The sequence below is a fragment of the Peromyscus maniculatus genome, chromosome 15 (genome assembly GCF_049852395.1).
Source record: "Peromyscus maniculatus bairdii isolate BWxNUB_F1_BW_parent chromosome 15, HU_Pman_BW_mat_3.1, whole genome shotgun sequence".
In the NCBI taxonomy this organism is placed as follows: Eukaryota; Metazoa; Chordata; class Mammalia; order Rodentia; family Cricetidae; genus Peromyscus; species Peromyscus maniculatus.
This window is the reverse complement of record NC_134866.1, coordinates 75940968-75961522: the sequence shown is the minus strand read 5'-3', so window position 1 is coordinate 75961522 and position 20555 is coordinate 75940968. Positions and strand designations below refer to the sequence as shown.

Sequence of the window (20555 nt, the reverse complement as noted above, 5' to 3'; positions counted from 1 at the left end):
GATTATGCTTTTTATCTTCTTTCTTTGTATGCAGTTTGTTTATTATTTATTTGTTCTTCACTACTGTATGTGTGGTATGTGTTATGATATAGAGGAGAAGCATGTGTAGAGGTCGGAGAAGAACTTATTTGGATTCCAGGATCCAATCCAAGTCATGAGGCCTGTGCAGCCAGTGCCTTTACTCACTGAGGCTTCTTCTTGGCCCCAGTTTTTAATATTTCATGTGTATGAATATTTTGCCTGCATGTATGTCTGTACCCACTGGCATGCCTGGTGCCTGCTGAGCCAGAACAGAGCACTGGATTCCCTGGAACTGGAGTTACAGATGGTTGCAAATCACCATGGGGGCTGGGAACTGAATCCAGGTCCTCTAGAAGAGTAGCCAAGGGCCTTTAACCACTGAGCCATCTCTCCAGCCCCGGTTTGCTTTTTTGACAGGGTTTTACTTGTGTGCAGTCCAGGTTCACCTTACACTTGCAGCAATCCTATTCCCTCAGCCTCTCAAGGAGTGGAACCACCGGCATGAGCCACCAAAGACCTGGTAAAACCCTTTTTACCAGGAAGGAGGGTATTTTTGAGCCAGCGTCTTGTTATATAGCCCTGACTATCCAGGAACTCACTTTGTAGACCAGGCTGTCCTAGAACTCAGAGATCCACTTGCCTCTGCCTCTCAAGTGCTAGGATAAAGGGTATGCACCACTATACCCACCTAAAATCCTTTTCTTAATGAAAAAGCAGACAACTGTTTGAAACTATGCTGGAGACAACGCCTTGAGAACGGGGTAAATAACTTCCCTCTAAAACCTCCCAACCACACAGACAGTTCCTAAATGTTGTAGGCAGTGACAACCCCTAGGCTAGTTTGAACATGCATATAACAGAGAAATTGGTTTCTATAAGCATCAGGTAAAAGACACAAGAATTGAACCTTATTTCAAAACTTCACAAAAGCCCATATTATAGAAATTCAAAATTGATGGGGAGTGATATGTGAAATGTAATTATTTTAGAGAATTGAAGAGAATATTTAGAATGACAATATACATAAAGAGAAACTTAAATTATGAATCTGAGCTTTTTCTTTCAGGAGCATAGAGTAGTCAATGTTATATACATATCCTACTTCCTTCCTTCTCTCCCTCCTAGGCTGAGTAATAATATACGTACTTGTCCAGAGTCAGGATCAAGCCTCACTTTCAAACTGGGATCTTCACGTTGAAGGCGTTCCAAGGCATGATCCAAATCTGAGTGATTAAACAACACCTATTGTTATCTTCACTTCATTTCTAGTAAATTAGCAATGAATCTGAAGTGGGGAGTATAGGTTAACAAGCAGGCACACTGATTTAAAAAAGAAAATTTCAAAAAGCCATAAATGCAGAGACTAAAACAAGGTAAGACAAAACTCCAAAGAGGGGTGCTTAAGAGTGAGTGATGCGCTAGCGTCTCCACAGTGAGCTGGGTAAAGCGGCAGCCAGACGCCAGCCAAAGAAGAGAAGCCTTAGGTGAGAAGGAAGACGCCAGGCAGGGGGAGCATGCTCTAACAGGCCATGCCACAAGTTTGGTTTGCACTGGGAAGCCACTGAAGGACTTAAAAAGGGCCAGTGACCTCATCTGCCTCTATTTTGTAAAGACAAATCTGGGAGCTGACTACACACCTACACACACACACACACACACACACACACACACACACACACACACACACGCCTTCATAAACACTGGCTACAGTGATGAGCCAGCAAAGGGAAGATACAATTACATCTGACACTCTGGTGAATTCTCGACTACAGGATGTGAAATGTGCTGTGTGGAGTAGGGCGACAATAAACTTAGCTGATAAATATGCTTGCCTTCTTTATAAAAGGTTTGCGGACTGAAAAGTGCAGCCGAAGAAAAGCGCTGACCCACAGATTAAAAAGCTAACCTTTATCAACTATTCATTCAAATTGTTCTCAGGCATATAAACCAGGCTTTCTAGAGCTGTGCTGTGTAATAGTAGCCATTTTAAGTATCACTGGTCTGAATTAATAGGTACTACAAATGTAAAATGCACACCAGATTTCAAAGACTTAATATAAAAAAATAGTACATTAAAAAGATTTATGTGTATGACTACTTTGATTTCTTGTATGTCTGGGCACCATTCATGCTAATGTCCTTGGAGGCCAGAAGAAGGTGCCAGATTCTCTGGAAATTGAGTTACAGATGGTTGCTAGCCACCATGATCCAGCACTGGATGCTGGGAACCCAACCCAGTCCTCTGCTGGTTGAGCAGAGCTGGTTAAGAGCAGCTGGTACTCTTAACCACTGAGTAATCTCTCTTGATCTCATTAATACTTTTTATATTACTTCATGTTGAAATTATAATAAAAACTAAATATCTCTTATCTGAAATACTTGAGATGAAAAATGTTCAAATTTTATGCATTTCAGATTGGGGATTTTGCTACATCTTTTTTTTTTATGTGTTATGGATGAGTGCCTGCATGTATACATGCACCAATAACTGGCTGGCACCGAGGAAACCAGAGAGCATCAGATCCTTGGAACTTGAGTTACTGGCAGCTGCGAGCAGCTATGTGTGTGCTGGGAACTGAGCTCAGGACCTCTGAAAGAGCAGGTGTTCTTAGCCATGGAGCCATTGCTCCAGCACCTGCCACATCTGCCTTTCATTAAACACTGTTCCTTCAGCAACTGGAAAAGAAAAGACCCAGCTTCTTTCACTACTCAGGGCCTTACATCTGCACTCCGATTTCTTTCATGTGCACTCCAGCTGGGTAGATGAAGAACTGCAGCCCCACCTGGCTAGAGATGTTCTTGCACACTACATCTTAGGAGATGTGGAGGGGAAATAAAGATTGCTCTTGTTCTCCCGTAATCTGTGAGTCCAACTTGTTCTTAAGGGGATTAAAGAAAACTATAAAGTTTGTCCTTAGGTGGTCTTCATAATTGAGAATTCATTCAGAGTCTTATAAAGTGTTGATGTTTGAGCTGAGACCTAAAGAGTTTTAAAGACAGACAAGTTCAGCGGAAACCGTTACAGTGTAAGACAAGTTCAGGGGAAACCGTTACAATGTAAGCAAGACTAGGTGAAAGAAGAGAAACCACAATGCAAAATGGCGAGCCATCTTCAGGGAATCAGAACTGGCTGATACTCTAGATGTAAAGAAGTGAATTGGTTACAGTTCATGTCCTAACTAATCTAACACACTAGGAGGGCTGGGCAGGGTAGGGTCAATCGCCTGGACTCCCATAAAAAGCATTACAAGGCCAGTGGTGGTGGTGAACGCCTTTAGGCTGAGGCAGGTGGATCTCTGTGAGTTTGAGGCCAGCCTGGTCTACAGAATGAGTTCCAGGATAGCCAGGGCTACACAGAGAAACCCTGTCTTGAAAAAAACAAAAACAAAAAAACCAACACAACAACAAAGACACAAACAGACGCATTACAAGAATGAGAAGAATATGAAAGTAGAAAGATGGCTAAGATACACATGGAGTTTGTAAAAATCAAAGCGACTCAGGTAAAACCCCAGACCAAACCACAAGAAATGCTGACCAGCAAGGGCAAGTAAAACGTAACTCTACCACACGGGACGTCTGCTGAGGACTCACTGTGACGACCTCCTACAGTACAGACACCAGTGGACTGACACACAGACACTGTCCGTACCTGGCTGCTTAGCCACTGACGGTGGTTCTATGGTGCAGAAGAAAACAGGTTCTGGGATCTCCACCCCAGCCAGCAGCAGACTCTCCGCTTCACTGCTTCTCCCGTGCCTCTTTTCTCCTCTTCCTGCTCGACGGGCCGCAGCTAAGGCGCTGGACTTGGAGGAGACGATGGTGTCTCCAGTGGCAGTCTGTAAGCAAACGGGACAGCTTCCTGGCTAGCATTCATCTTCCACCCAAAACCACAAGACAAAACCATAGTGAAGCACATTCTTCTCATTCAACTAAAGAGAAATAAATTCACAAATCTTACAACTTTACATCAGCAAAGCTCATTTACCTTGTGTAAGAACTCTATCTAAAATGTCATTGTAATAAATTCTAACAAATAATCATATATATATAATATATATATAATAATATATATTTATATATATATATAAAATACCTACTGCACCATCGTGGCAAGGCAGGTTCAGTAAAAGTTATGAAGTATTTTAACACAGTTAAGAATTTCTTTCTATTTTACAGGAAATCCTCCATGAACTCGAATATCCAACTAAGCAGAACACACACAGAGAGACACCAAGTAAAAGCTCCATGGGGATAAAGCAGTATTTTAAATCAACTTAAGATGCATTCATAAGTAGTATGGACTATCAAGGCTGTGCTGGTTTCCTTCAGTAGACTACTCTCCAAATGTCTGTAGTGTTCCTTCAAATATGCACAAGGAGCAGGTCCTGCCTTTAGAAAGACAGAAGACAAATTAATAATGCCACCAGGTTCAGCCAGGCATGGCAGCACACACTTTTAATCCCAGCACTCGGGAGGCAGAGGCAGGCAGATAACTGATTTCGAGGCTAGCCTGGTCTAGGGAGAAAGTTCCAGGACAGTCATGGCTGCACAAAGAAATCCTTTCTCCAAAATACCCCAGGTAAAAAATTCAGACCATGAAAGTTTTCTCCTAAACATTTCTGAAACCTGCAGTTATTCATGAAGAGTTAAAAAGGTTAGAGCAACAATTTTTATCCCAATATGAGATATGCCAAAGTTTAATAGAAAACTACATTTGACTATCTAAATTAAAAGAAAGTCCTGAGTTTTAACCCACCCAAACCAGATGTGGCTCCAAGTAGATCCTTCCATTCACTCTATAAATATCTAGGCTGTACCTGCTGTGTGCAAGCACTGATGAGCTGTAGACTGAAAAACCAACTGGGAACAAAAGAAACCCAAACCCTGGCCCTTAAAGAGCCCTCGATAGCAAAATAGTCTTTCATCATTACCTGATCAGTGGTAAGGTTAGATCAAACTTTCTGCCATGATCAACACAGGTAAACACTTATCAAGCATGGCGGTGGAGAGTTTGAGACCAGCCATGGCTAGAGAGCAAGTTCAAGGCAAGCCTGGGCAACTTAGTGACAGAGAAAGAGAGGACCCCCGACTCCCCCATATATAAATAGGCAAAGATTCCATGTGAATAAAACAGTATTTTAAATAAACTTGACACATATATTTCAACAAGTAGTAGACTTTACTTGGAGTTGAACTTCATTTGACTATAATCCATCCTGTCTGTGGGTTTCTCTTAATCTATTTTTCTTTCTAGCAAATGTATGACATTCAACCATATTGATGGATATGCTATCATATTCATATAATAGACATTATGTGATTTGTGAATATTTTGCTATTACAAACTATTTATAAATCACATTGACATGATTTGCTTTGGAACCACGTGGTCACTCACTTGTTTAAGACCAACTGTCAGAGCGATGTTACCGGCCGTCAGGGAAGGGATTTCTACGTGTTGGTCAGCAAATGGCAGGAGCAGACGACTCATTCTCTCCCTATAGAAACAACCGTGATTTAGATCAGTAAAGTACTTTTAAATCAATGAGTGCAGTTTTAGGAAACAACCCAAGCTCCCCTTACGTGCAGTTCCTGTTAATGTTATGGATGGCCAACTGGGGTGTCAGCGTGCCCGAGTAAATGCGCAGGAAAACCAGGGGTCCTCGCTGTTTGTCATGCAGCACTTTAAACGCCAGTGCACACAAGTCACCCTTATACCACTGCCTGCAAGACAAAGGAGGTATTAGAGGCCCCCAGCCGTGTGCACAGGCCGTCCAGGTGCTCCCGCAGACCACATACTTCTGTGGTAGAGCTAACCAGGCCCAGGAAGTAATGCCCCTACAGCCCTCTCTTCCATCCCTGACAAAATACTTAATGGAGGTCTTTCCAATAAATCTTCAAAACTAAAATGAAAAATGATGGGTTCTCTTTCAAGTACTGCCATATTTGCAAACATCTTCACTGCACACACTCTCTCCTTGAAAAGCATATCTTCGAAGGTCACAAAACCAAGGAATCTACAGGATAAATGAACATTCTTTCTAACCATTGCTGACAGGCTCTCACTTCACTCCGTGTCTAGCTATCAATACTATCAATCTCCAGTAGAAACTGGGACTTGTTTACAGAGATGGTATTCTTTAAGAAATGCAAAAGTTTGAGTTTTCCTGAAATTGACAGATTTTCTGCATAGGTGCATTTTTCTGAGCAAAGATAAATGGTATTTCCATCAGTCTCAACGAAGTCTATGACTCAGAGTAAATTAAGCACTTCTAACAATTTCTAGCGTTTCTCTAATCTCAGTCCTAGTTTGTCTGAATTTAACATTGAAGGTATAAATACGGAAACTTTCTACATGCCAGCACTGGTCCTTAGGCTTAATAAATAGTGACTCACTGGATTTTTCCAAGTCATAAGAGATGGCTTCTATCACCTACACTTCATTGATGCAGAGGTTAAGTAACCTGGATTCGCTGGGACAAGGCTACGTGGCATGAAGCCAGGCCTACACCCACTTCACATGATGCCTTTCCAATTTAGAGATGTGAAAAACGATCACTGTCCTTGTTAACACAAAACCCATTTCTCTGCTCTTCTGCTTAACGCTTCTTCCGATGTTAGAGATCTACTATGCAAGTACAGAGCCAGCCAGCACGAAGAAAACAACAGCCTTTCTCTATAGCCACAGAATGGTTTACCACAGGAAAATCCTGAAATTTAGATGAATACAACCATATCTACTAAGAGTAACAACCTTAAACAAAAACAAAAAACAAACAAACAAAAACCCAGCAGAGATAGCAGAACCAACATACACAGGAAAAAACCACCAGAATGTTTTACCACAGGAAAATCCTGAAATTTAGATGAATACAACCATATCTAGTAATGAGTAACAACCTTAAACAAAAACAAAAAACAAACAAAAACCCATCGGAGATAGCAGAACCAACATACACAGGAAAAAGCACCTTCGTAGTTCTACCTACAACTCTGACAGGTTTTAAAGGAGGGACAAAACGCCTTTTTCAAGTGACAGTTGCTACGGCTCTATGTCATTACAGGGACAGTCTCCACCACTGTTTTGTGATGGCCCCTTCAAATGGCTGCAGCCGTGAGACTTCAGTGTATTTGGTCATACTTACAGAAACCCATACTCGCGCTCTTCCGGGGACGGCAAGTACATAGTAACGGCGTCCAGCAAGGGCTGAACGCCCTTGTTTTTCAAGGCACTCCCGCACAGCACGGGCACCGCGGCCTGAGCCAGCGTCACTCTGTGGATTGCAGTCTGTAGCTAAAGGCAGACACAGAAAATGAACATGGATCTGGGCACAGTACACAAGTCCCGGTCGGAATCTCTCAGGCAGAGGCTTTAGTTCAGTCTCAGTCCCTGAACGCCCGTATAAAACAGCACTCTTCCCCACCCCTCCATCATTCTGTACGGCCTTATTTATTTATTTTTGTTATTATATCATTAGTCATTACTCAGCATATTGGATGTCTGGTGTCTCTTGTTCACTAGAATAAGTCTTTTATGAGCATTACAATGTGGCTTCTGAACACACAGCAAACTTCAGAAGATAGAAAAGTTTAAGGTATAATGGATGCTTGAAAATACTGAAAAGGGGTTGCATGCACTGGGGCTGATCTCTGCACTGCGGCCAGTTGTGGTTTTCTGCAGCCGTCTGTTCCTGCAAAGAGGAGCTTCTGTGCTGCATGATGGGAGCCACACTTAACCTGTGGGCATTAGGACGAGGTCTAGAATACAGTTAGGAATTCTGCTGGCCTGGAAGTGGCGGGAGGTACTCCTTCTCTAGGAGTCATGACCTCACTAGCCCCAGGAGGTGTCTAGGTTTCCAGTACCAGGGATAACCACCCCTTACTGAGTGGGTCTCAGGCCCAATTAGAGAGCTACTGAAATGAGAAAATTGACTGACCCCGACTCTATGTACAGAAAAATGACTCAGCTTCTAACTTTGTAGTGTATCCGGAGGCAGCATGCTGCTGGCATTAGGTACTTACATACATGAGCAGTGACTTCCATTTTTTTTCTTTTTGTTTCTCAAGACAGGGCTTCTCTGTGTAGCCCTGGCTATCCTGGAACTTGCTCTCACAAAGATTTGCCTGCATCTGCCTCCCAAGTGCTGGGATTAAAAGGTGTGCACCACTGCTGCCCAGCATAAGCCACCATTTTTAATAGTGTAAAAAGTTAACACACACATACGCTGTGGAATAGTCCGTTACACTGTGTGAATATATGTCACTGTGATTGGTTTAATAAAGAGGCTGACTGGCCAACAGCTGAACAGAACAAGGTTAGGCAGGAAAGCCAGACTAGGAGAATGCTGGAAGAAAGGCGGAGCCTGGAGTCTCTAGCCACATGCAGAATGAGCGAAACATACAAAATGGGATAAAGGTAAAAGTCAAGAGCCTCAGGGCAGCACACAGATTAATAGAAATGGGTTTAGTTGTAAGAGCTAGTTAGTAACAAGCCTGAGCTATCAGCTGGGCATTTGTAATGACTATTAAGCCCTTTTCGGGTTATTTTTGAGCCAGCTGTTGGGACAGGAAAACTCCGCTTACATACATATACACACACTCCAAAGACAGAAAAATGAAACCATATTCACTTAGTAAAATTTTGTCTAAATGAGTGAATAACACATTACCTTTTCAGCTGGCACCAAATCAAAATTTTCACTAAATTCTCCTAAAACCAAGTCAGCAAATTCATCATCCAAATCTGCAACCTGTAAAGAAAGACAAACTTGCATAGCTTGTATTTAGTTTCATCCTTAGCTATTAACTTTACAAGTATGCACCAGTGAGATCTTTCAAGGCCGCTACATATCCTGCATGCGACACACAGGCCAAACAACTCTTCATACCTTTTGAAAACACAGTCTGATTTTTGTTTTTTCTTGTTTTTGTTTTCCAAAGAAAAGAAAACTGGAAATTGAAAGCGTGTGGTGAATTTCCTAAAGTCACAGTCAGAGCTGGACTCAATCACAGGTTATCTACTCAGTGCCGCAAGAAGAGATAAAATGCCTAATGCATAACAAATGATATTCATACAAAGGACTGATAGTTTGAGGATAAATTAGGGTACTTTCTGTTCATAACATGTATCAACCTGTACTCCTGTAATATTATAAATGTATAATGATGACAAGATTTCCCATGTTTCCCAAACTGAAAGACCTAATCTGATTACCGTACTGACTGAAGTAAGACATTTCACTTGCTGGTTGCTGGCATCACTTCAATAACACAAATGTAATTACCTAGTTTGTGCTTCTCATAACTATCTGCCTCAAAGAAAGTAATAATACAGCTGACAGCAAACTAATAAAACAGGCTGGGCAGAGCGGCACACACCTGCAATGCCAGCATTTCGGGGCTGAGGCAGGTGGATTGCAAGTTTCAGGACAATCTGGGCTAGAAAGGGACACACTGTCACAAAACCCAAAAATAAATCATGATCATAATCCTAAAACAGTTTCAATTGTGGGTGATAGTGCAAAGGAGAAAAACATTCAAAAAACAAACTGTAAGCACAGTAGACACAGAGAGATAAGCCTAACTGGCCTGGAAAGCAGTGACGTTAAACATGAGGTTAAGGCCAGCTTCTGCAACTGGACTCTAGAAACGTCCTACAGTCCAGCCTGTGCAGACTTCACTCAGGTTTCATCGCATCTGTTAGTAACTCATGGACTAGTTAATACTAGTGCCTTCCTGTGGGGAGCCACACCAACCCAACTTTCTCAGAGACCCTGACGAAAGGACAAAGGGAACTTAGTTCTGTGTCCTTGTCCACAAGTGGACTTGGCAAGGCCAGTCTGATGCTAAAGCCAGCGCCTCAGAGGAGTCAAGGTTGCAGCTTCTGGGGACCTGACTCTTTCCCCTGGGCTGTGGTTATCAGTCCTAAGGCAGCTGTGCCTGAGGTACCCTGTGTTCTCTTTGCCAACATTGTCTGACTTAGCTCTCTGCTGACATTGCCCATTTTTCACCCTGCACATAGCATATAAAATGCTGTACTTCTTAATAAACTTGTGTAGCATAAGACAAAATTTGTGCAAGACCTCCCAGGCCAGTTTTTATCTTCTCTCAGTTTCATATACCCTGGCACCACCCCATCAGGACCTTGTCACTGAAGAACAACCTGCTGGTCCAGGTCACTTTCCTCTTAGGGCTGTAGTGAGGATCAATAGCCTATTCTAATCAGACTTTCAGAACATACAGTAAGTGCCCAAAAGTATTTGCTATTATTATCCTTATTACTTTTCACCTCTAAAGATGTCCTAAGACACAGAAAGCTGATTCTAGCTCACACTTAGGGTCTCAATTTAGATAAATTTAACGGTGTTCAAGTTTTACCATTCAAGCCTCTTTAAAGTGGTTTGCCATCATAATTGTTTTTAGGTATAGCTCAGGAGTATTAAGTTCATTTCTATTAGTGTTATACAATCTCCTTAATGCTTCAACTTGCAAACAGAAAGCCTAAACAACTCCCCATCTTCCCATCCCGAGCCTCTGGGAACCACCGTTCTACTTTCTGTCTCTGAATTTCCTCACAAAGTAGGGCATTAGTAGCTGGTGTACTTCACTGAGCACAATGGCCTCAGGGTTATTAATGTTGCCCTTTATGTCAGAACTCCCTCCCTTTTAAGGGAGAGTAACAGTCCACATTTTGTTGAGCTACTCATCTGTTAATGGCCACTTGAGTTGTTTCTGCTTTTTGCCTACTGTGAATGAGGCTACTAGGAATAGGAGTGGTTTCAAGACACTGCTTTAATTCCTTGGGGTACAGACCCCAGATGGAATGTTTGGAGGAGCCTCCATTTGATATTTCCTGCTGTGGAATAATGCTCTTGTGTACTGTAAAGATAAGTCACTTGAACTGGTTTAATAAGATGCTGATTGGCCAGTAGACAGGCAGGAAATACAGGCAGGGCAACCAAACTAAGAATGCTGGGAAAAGGCAAGGGCAGAGTCAGGAGTTGCCAGCCAGATACAGAGGAAGCAAGGTGAGAACGCTGTACTGAGAAAAGGTACCAAGCCACATGGCTAAGCATAGATAAGAATTATGGGTTAATTTAAGTGTAAGAGCTGGTTAGTAATAAGCCTGAGCTAATGGCCGAGCATTTATAATTAATATAAGCCTCTGTGTGGTAATTTGGAAGTGGCTACCAGGTATTTGGGAGTTGCTGGAGGGACAGAAACTTCCACTTATGATTTCTCATATGGTTTTCTTCTTTTTTTTTTCTTTTTTGTTTAAGGATGTATTTATGTTTATTTTATGTGTATGAGCATTTTGTCTGCATGTATGTATGTGCACCACATGTGTGCCTGGTGCTTGCACAGATCAGAAAAGTGTCAGATACTCTGGAACTGGAGTTACAGAAAGTTGTTAGCTGTCGTGTGCATGCTGGGAATAGAACCTGGGTCCTCTTCAAGAACAATAAGTGCTCTTAACTGTTGCCATCTCTCCAGTCCCTCCTATATGGTTTTCTATTGTAACTGTATCACTGAATTCCCACTGCAGTACCCAAGGATTACATCTGTTCTACACTCACCAACACATATGTGTGCATTTTTTCTTTTATTGGGGCTAATATACCTGAAGTGGTATTATTCTCTAAATTTTATCCACATTCATACATTCAAACATACACCCACACACATATAATCAGCATCTGTTATTAGCTACTGATACCTAATTTTCTTTATGTACATCATACACTATCATGTCCTAGTAAAAGCCAATATGTGCGATTGTGTTTTGGCTATCCAACTGGATTGTAAGATCCTTCTTTATGCCTATAACTGTTCAGTATTAAAACTGCACATGCGCATACACATACACACACTGAAAAAGGAACCAATTATGCGTCCAATTCATGATCAATGTCAGTTCTACTTCTGCTCTTTTTATGCCTTTCTAATCTAGGGAAGCAGTCTAGCAGGGAGGCAGGGTGACATATGCCTTTGATCCCAGTACTTGGGAGGCTGAAGCAGGCAGATCTGTGAGCTCAGGGCTGCCTGGTCTACAAGGCAAGTTCCAGGCCAGACACGACTACATTTTTTAAAAAAGAAGGAGGAGAAAGAGAAGGAGAAGAAGGATAGAGGAGGAAGAAGGAGGAGGAGGGGGAGGAGGAGGAGAAGGATAAAGAGGAGGAAGAAGGAGGAGGAGAGAGAAGATGAGGAGGGGGAAGAAGAGAAGGAGGAGGAGAGGAAATGTAGCAAAGTGGGTAGCAGTTTGAGCTCTGATCTGATACTGACCTGAGTTCAGATCCCAGCTCTGCCCTTTATTAGCTGTAATGTTTTAAACACTAAACTCTGACTCCTTATCTGTAAAGTGGGGATGATACAAGCTGTGAGAACAAGCGTGCATGTAAAGCACTTAACCAGCCTAACAACCACAATCCAGTAACAGTCATTATGTTCATTATAAAGTCAATGAATACTATAAGTTATAATGGCAAATAATTTCTCTAAAAATACCTACTTATACAAGGCAAATGTGAGAAAATGCTGCCAGAATCTGTGTGGACTGAGCAGGTATGGCAGCACACACTTGCCACCCCTGTACTCCAGAGCATGAGGCACTAGGATGGCATGTTCCAGGCAAGTCGGGCAGCACAGTCAAGACTGTCTTAAAAAGCTTTTTTTTTCCACTTGGACTAATTCAATTTTGAAGTGAAAAAATTAATGGTTCAAAAGCTTTACTGTAAGATTCAAGAAGCCTAACATATGTATTACTTATTGCCACAAATATTGATATAGTGTAAATATTAGAGCATTAGCAATCTTGTCATGTTCTATTAAAGTTTTTAGAGTCAATGCAGACCTAACTCTAATAAATTGATGGCTTTCATTTTTTCTAAGCATTTGACATCTGGCAGAGGAGAAGACAGGCAGGTTCCTTGATGCAGAGATTCTGTTGTTGAGATTTCAGGAAAATTTTCCACATTGCACAGGAGGCATAATATGGTTTTTCTGTTTGTCTTTGTTCTTTGAGACAGGTCACTATAGTTCCAGGTTGGCCTGGAACTCACTATGTAGCCTGCACTAGCCTTAAACTCACATCAATCCTTCTGCCTCAATCTCTAAAGTACTAGGACTCCTATAATAACATATCAGAATACCACACAACACTGAAAATAATACACACACATACCAACAGTGATCAGTCTCCATCAAAATACAAAATAAGATACAAACAATACTGCTTCACTTATAAGGACAGAATATGCAAACTAATGCTAAGATTAACATGATATGTTGGAGTATAGGGAGCATAGCTCAGTGATAAAGCACATGTTTAGCATCTGTCTACCAAGTCCTAGGTTCAACTCTGAGCACACACACAATAAAATCAAACTAGGACTAGAGAGATGACTCAGCAGTTAACAGTACTTGTTGCTCTTGCAGAGGACCTGGGTTCATATCAGCACCCACATGGCGGCCAATAACCATCTGTAACTAGTTCCACAGGATCCCAATGCCTTCTTTTGACCTCCCTGGACACTAGGCATACATATAGTAAACACAAATATATGCAGGAAAAACACTCATACACATACAAATAAATGAATAAATAAATCTTAAAAGGAAAAAACTCAACTACAAAGAATGTATAGCTAAATAGAAAACAGGATGGACAGATAAACAGAAAACAGAACACATAGATAAACAGCAAACAGGCAGTTACTATTTCACTTGTTTGTGGGTAGTAGACACATTGGTGTTCATTTTCACTCACTACATTTTACATATTACATATGTAATTTTATATAAAATTTCATAATAAATCTGTCAAAAAGTTCCTGAACACTTACAGAATTTTAAAATAAAGTATTTACTTGTTCAATCAGGGCGTTCCTTGCTTCAATAGTCTCCTTCAGCAATTCCGGATCACTTGCTTCCAAGAGGGGTTTTCTCTCAAAGTCTTTTCCATCATCAGAGTTAGAATTCCAAAGAAGTTTTTCTTTGTTTACTACATCCACCAATCCTTTGAAGGTTTTGGCTTCACCAATTGGCAGCTGTAAGTCAGAGCATGCTTATATTGTTAAATGATACAAATGTAGAAGCCCACCGGCGACAAAACCTACCATTATACCATTTCCCTCAAATCTTAACTGTTTCAACCAAAATCTTTAGCTGTACTTACTTAAGGTTTGAGTTTGCTTCAAGAGTGTGTATGCCACAATAAATTGATGGGGAAATAGCAGAATGGAATATCAATTAACCAATTACCTGCAGAATCAGAGGCTTCGCCTTTAACTTCTCCCTGATGCTTTCAACCGCATAGTTAAAACTAAAAAGAGCGAGGTCACCCGTTAGAAACACAGTAAAAGCCTCTCAAAACAGGCTTAAGGATGTTCTCTAACATAGCACTTTATTCTCTGTAATGCTCACTCTGTTCGTTTCCAACAGGGCAGTATCTTAAACAAACCTGATAATTCAGGCATTGCCCTCCTTATCACTACAGACACTTAAGTCAGTCAATGAGTACTTTTACGGACTACAAGAGATTCCAAGTGGGAAAGGTTCAAAGTTAGTAAATGTTACAGGTTGCTGTGCCATTAGTAATCAAGGGTACTTTAAACAGAGTTGCCAAAGAAGCCACATAACTACAAAACTACACAACTGTGGTCTTGGGGAATGACAGTCTAACTTTTACCACTGACCAAGATGTCTTCCTACATTTCCTCCATAACCCTTAACATTCTCAACTCATTCCTGTTCACATTTCATCAACTCCTTCATAAATTTTTGATTCTCTGTGTTGCCAGAACAATGTATCTATAAATGAGCCTTGATGCAGTCACTGCATCTCAGTGTCAATCATTTTCTGCTTTACATTCAGGACATTCTCCTTCCCACTTCCCTTTTGCTGAGCTTAATACCCACTAACTAAAGAAAATCAGAAGACACAGAAAGACCCCGTTCTCTGAGTTAACCATAAGAAACAACCCTACCCTCTAACTGTAGCAACTAGGAGGTCACAGCAGCCTTCAGGAGCAAAGGGGGATGCTGCAGAGCTCCAAAGAGAATCAGCGGCAACAGCAAGACTGCACCCCATCAGGATTCTACAAAATGTGCTACATAGACCCGCACGGCTCACCACGCAGCAGATCTCAACAACAACTGCTTTGAAAATTAGACTTTTAATTCCATAAAATAATTATACTTTATAACTGTATATCTATATTATATATAGATAGATAGATATCTAAAGCATATAATTATACTTTAGAATTGCTTTTTCTAAACTTCAGCTATACGCCATGACTTCTTGCTTTGCTTTCTAACCTTAAAGCCTAGGAAGCACTCACTGTTCACACACCTTGCTCCTGTTTTGTCCATCTTGTTTAAAAAACAGATCCTGGGTATCTTGTGTTTGTCAGCTTGCTTCCACACGGTCAGAGTCTGTGCCTAGAGCAAAAATTGGAGAAAGTGCTGTGGCTGTTGTGAGACATGGGTGAACAGACCCATGAATCTGTGGTAATGTGGAGTTGGGCCTGATGCTGGCAGAGTCAGAACCTCTGCCGTCTATTTCCAGGGACCTTTTTTGCTCCCTGGAGAACACAATAGAGAATATGATGAAGAGATTGGAAGATACTTCATGTTGCTTGAGAACAGTGCTTCTTTTTAGGTGAACTAGGCTCCCACACAAAGTGATTTAAAATCCAGAGGATACCCAGAGCTCTCAAAAGGGAATTTTTTTTTTTTTTTGGTTTTTCAAGACAGGGTTTCTCTGTGTAGCTTTGCGCCTTTCCTGGAGCTCACTTGGTAGCCCAGGCTGGCCTCGAACTCACAGAGATCCGCCTGCCTCTGCCTCCCGAGTGCTGGGATTAAAGGCGTGCGCCACCAACGCCCGGCACAAAAGGGAATTTAAATCACAACCAGAAGACCTACTTTTTGTTTCCCGTCATTTTTCCCAGTCTGTAATAATGAACTAATTTGTTTTAATTACTATTTTTTTAAATAGGTCTCAAAAGCCTAGGCAGGCCTAGAACTTGCTACATAACAAGGCTGACCCTGAACTCCCGATCCTTCTGCGTGACCTCCAAGTGCTGAGAGTACAGGCAGGTGCCACCACATCTGCTGATGTCAGCTTTTCATATGAAAAAGGGGATTTTTGCCTTGAGGAATAAGTAAGAATTAAAGCACTATTATGATAAAAATCACATATTTCACTGAAATATTTGAATGTTCATGTGAACCAATAACATGTGAGGGATAGACTACTACATATATTAATAAGTAATTCATATATGCTTTTTGTATAATTGATTTCATTCCTACACACATTAAGTTTATATATAGAGTCTGATTCTATTAAATTATCTGTACCTCATGAAGTCCTAAGGCCTGAGAAGCATGAAAAGTCTATGAAATGTTCAGCTGTTTATTTGTTTAGGTAAAATTTATACACAACAAAATCCATAGACTAAGCATATAGATAGAGTTTTGATCAGCAACAGACCTTGTGTAACTACTACTCAAATCAATCCATGCTGTTACTCTGGGAAATTTTCTCCTATCTCTCCGGCCCTCTGTGATAAACCAGTTCTGATCCATCAGCACAGGTACATTTCTATTCATGAGTTTCATATAACTTAGTATGGCTTCTGATTTACCCACCTTATCCCTTTACGCAGACAGATCAACTTCTCGATCAATCAGGGGATGCGCACCTAGGTAACTGCTGGCTTGGGGGCTGCTATTGTGTCTACCCACTGTAAACATTCTGAACAACTCTCAGTGAAAGATAAGGAAGTATTGGTGGATTTTGTTTATTTGTTTGTTTGTTTTTTGAGATAGGATTTAACAAGTCTCTGGTGAAAGATAAGGAAGTATTGGTTTGTTTGTTTAGTTATTTATTCATTGGTTTTTTTGACACAGGGTTTCTCTGGGTAGCCCCGGCTGTCTTGGAACTCGGCTCTGTAGACCAGGCTGGCCTCAAACTCACCTGCCTCTGGTCCTGAGTACTGGGATTAAAGGCTGGGGTGCCACCACCGCCCAGGTGAATTATTGGGTTTTAGTGTAGGTGCATATGTAACTTTATAAGAAACTGACCAAACAGCCTTCTAGAGGCAGTGTATTGCCTGACTGTCCTATCAACAACTGTGAGCGCCAGCTGAACACCCCTCATCAATATTTGCTATTGCTCTTTTGAGTCTGAGTCACCCTTCCGAGTACAGAATGGTACCTTCTGTTGATACCTCCTTCTCAAAAGCGCTGCATGGGGACATAAGTGGATATGGCTGGGTCACAACGGTAAGTTGGAGACATGGTGATAACTGTATTTATTTCCAAATAAGGATCTTCTCCTAAATAACCAATTCTAATGATCACATTCAGGAAATTTTAAGCTTCACATATATTTTCACATAGTATATAATTCAGATTTCTGTTTTCCTCAATGATATCTTCTAATTTATTTTAAATATAGGATCCAACCAAGGATTTAAAAAATAGATTCAGTTCTCATGATTCTTTAAAATTCTTTTATCTAGAACTAGAGTTCTATCAAACTCTCTGTGAGTGTGAGCCTAGCTTCATCTATATAGCAAGTTCCAGACCAGCCATGATACATAATGAGACCCAATTTGAGACAAAGTAAAGCAAAACGAAACAAAACAAAAATGAAAACAGTGTAATTCATTCTACTAGCAATAAGCTCTATTAACAAATCCATTTTCAGAATTTTCTCAAGGACTTCAGTGCACACCTGCGTGTCTGAGGGAGAAGGCAGAAATGCTGCACCTGAACCTAGGCCCCCAGACAAGGCAGCAAGGCACTCTAGAAACAAACTACCACCCCCCCGGGGGGTCGTTACATTAACTGTGAGGAGACAAGTATTCATGTGTCGGCACTGGCACATGGGCTGCGTCACCTCCACTGTCTTTTACGGTCGCTTCTATGGCCAACAGTCTATGAGGGCCTCCCTTGGGAGGGAGAGGTAGTTTTGCTGACTGCTCTAGAAAATACACTGTCTGTCTGTCCTCCAGAGCAACATGGAGGAATGCTAACTGCACATTGTAAAATATTTCCATTCCTCTTAGCCTGTCACATGACCAGCTGGCCCTGACTTCTTTCATGCCACTCTCTAGACTAGGACTTGAGGGGAATGTTGACTCAGTGGTTACTACATGTAGACTAATAAAGTCCCCTGATTCTCACCGGTGGTTACTACATGTAAACTAATAAAGTCCCGATTCTCACCGGTGGTTACTACATGTAAACTAATAAAGTCCCGATTCTCACCGGTGGTTACTACATGTAAACTAATAAAGTCCCCTGATTCTCACCGGTGGTTACTACATGTAAACTAATAAAGTCCCCTGATTCTCACCGGTGGTTACTACATGTAAACTAATAAAGTCCCCTGATTCTCACCCAGTGACTTTGTAACTTCTGACAGAATCCACGAAACTAACGCAGAGGAACTTGTTAGTTTAAAATCAACAGAATTCCAGGCTCCTCACAGTCCCCAACATCAACCTTCATATTTTCTAGAAGAAACCAACTTTCTTTGCATTGTGAAAAACCTGAGATCACATTTCATTACTAAATTCCAACTTCCTTTAACCACAACCTGATTTATGTGGATTTCCCAAACAAAGGGGTTTAGTTAACCAATTCTGATACGGTCTACAATTTTAACCGATCCCACTGTGGTCCTCCACCGGGCCCGGCTTCACTCTGGCACGGCTTTACCTCTACACCAGCGGAGGCATCAAAGACAGCCACTGCGCCGTCCAACACTCGCAAGCAGCGCTCAACTTCCAGGGTAAAGTCCACGTGACCTAAGAAAACATAAGAAGTACTTAAAATCCTCAAAATCCAAACAGTCCCATGGGTCAGCAGTGTCACTCGTGAGTGCATACACAAAAGAAGGTGAAAGCCTGAAAGAAGTGCCTCAAGAAGCTATTTGTACACCCACCCACATTCATAGTGAACAAACAAAACATGGTGCAGACAGTGGCCTCCGCACACCACGGTTCTGAATCTGGAGATGCAGCTATGGGCTGAGAAGACTCAGGGAAGAACGGTGTCTGTTCTAAACATGGACAGACGTTTTTCACGTCACTTTTCTCTGAACAACATGAAATAACAACTATTTACAAAACTTATATTTGGTGCTGTAGGCATACAAGAGGATGTATATGGGTTATATGGAAATATTACACCATTCTACAAGTGATTTAAGCATCTACAAATTTTGATATCTACATGGGATCCTAAAATCAATTCCTCATGTATACTGAGACAAGTACAGACACATGGAATATCATACAGCCTTCAGAGGAAAGAATTCATGTTACATGAGGACTTTATACTAATAGAAATGAATTAGCCAATCACAAAAGGATAAATACAGTGTGACTCCACTTACAGGAGGAGGTGTCTAGAGCAGTCATGTGAACAGATGTAGAAAGCAGGATGGTGGGGCCGGGACAAAGGACAGCAGCTGTTTACTAAGTACAGAGTTCCAGTTCTAGAAGATGAAACACTCTAGAGAGCTGGTTCACAGTGACATGAATATAATAAATGTGATGGAGCTGTACACTTAAAAATGGCTAAGATAGGAAATTTAATGTTTTTGACCGTGATTAAAAAAACAAAAACCAGAAAAACAGCCTCAGTGACACAGCAGCATCTCCGCCTGGTGAAGCTGCATCATACCTGGTGTGTCAATCAGGTTGACCCTGTACCCTTTCCAGTCAAATGTCACAGCTGCTGACTGGATGGTGATGCCTCTTTCTCGTTCTTGAGCCATAAAATCCGTCACTGTGTCTCCATCATCGACATCTAATCAGGAAAAATAGGCCACAGGTTAGTTCAAAACAAGTGCATCTTACTGGTTCTCAGCATCTGCCCAAAATACTCAGTTACGTACCTAGAGTCCTTTATTTTCTCTATATAAAATGCTCATAGGAGAAAAAGCTTTTTCAGGATTAGTAATTCTGTCATGAAAGTTTCTTTTTTAAAAAATTCTAAGGGTGGCAGTGGCACATGCCTTTAATCCCAGCACTCCAGAGGCAGAGCTAGGTGGATCTCTGTGAGTTCAAGGCCAGCCTGGTCTATAGAGTGAGAGCCGGGACAGGCACCCAAACTACACGGAGAAACCCTGTCTCTAAAAACCAAAAACAAACAAACAAACAAACAAACAAAAATCTATTATCCCACACACTTTCATTTTAGCCCTAGCTTGATATTTCTTGCTCCCTCTGTGGCCCACACCCCTTGCTAGGGGGTAGAGTAGCTCAGTGGAGCCCACTGATTAAACTCCCTCCTTACTTCACTCCTGTTCCTACCATCCTGATGATCTGGTCTGCACAGTAAAGCTAACCTACCAGCATTACCCTTACACGCTGTTACCAGGACAAAAAGAAGCAGGATATAAAATCTAGTCCAGTTTGATAATGCCAAGTAGCAGCCACATGGCATGAGGAACAGAAAACATCCTTCCCAAGTTAAGTTACCCTTTACAAGGACTCTCACTGCGAAGTTTT

The 20555-nt window shown here is 41.4% G+C and overlaps 1 protein-coding gene across 7 annotated transcripts in view; it reads right to left on the bottom strand.

The window, feature by feature from the left end:
- The window catches only part of Gfm2 (GTP dependent ribosome recycling factor mitochondrial 2), a 38026-nt gene that overhangs the window by 7009 nt on the left and 10462 nt on the right, over nucleotides 1-20555 (bottom strand). For 4 of the 7 annotated variants that reach the window (XM_076552096.1, XM_076552097.1, XM_076552098.1 and 1 more), the window contains 11 exons: nucleotides 19726-19851; nucleotides 18757-18845; nucleotides 15377-15465; nucleotides 14290-14344; nucleotides 13890-14075; nucleotides 8694-8774; nucleotides 7170-7318; nucleotides 5608-5748; nucleotides 5423-5522; nucleotides 3674-3860; nucleotides 1168-1244 (listed from right to left, as the gene is read on the bottom strand). In XM_076552096.1, the coding sequence (XP_076408211.1) occupies nucleotides 1168-1244; nucleotides 3674-3860; nucleotides 5423-5522; nucleotides 5608-5748; nucleotides 7170-7318; nucleotides 8694-8774; nucleotides 13890-14075; nucleotides 14290-14344; nucleotides 15377-15465; nucleotides 18757-18845; nucleotides 19726-19851 (1280 nt within the window). Of the gene's footprint in view, nucleotides 1-1167; nucleotides 1245-3673; nucleotides 3861-5422; nucleotides 5523-5607; nucleotides 5749-7169; nucleotides 7319-8693; nucleotides 8775-13889; nucleotides 14076-14283; nucleotides 14345-15376; nucleotides 15466-18756; nucleotides 18846-19725; nucleotides 19852-20555 lie in introns of all 7 variants that reach the window. The other 3 variants (XM_006985759.4, XM_042261669.2, XM_076552099.1) reach the window with 1 other exon arrangement.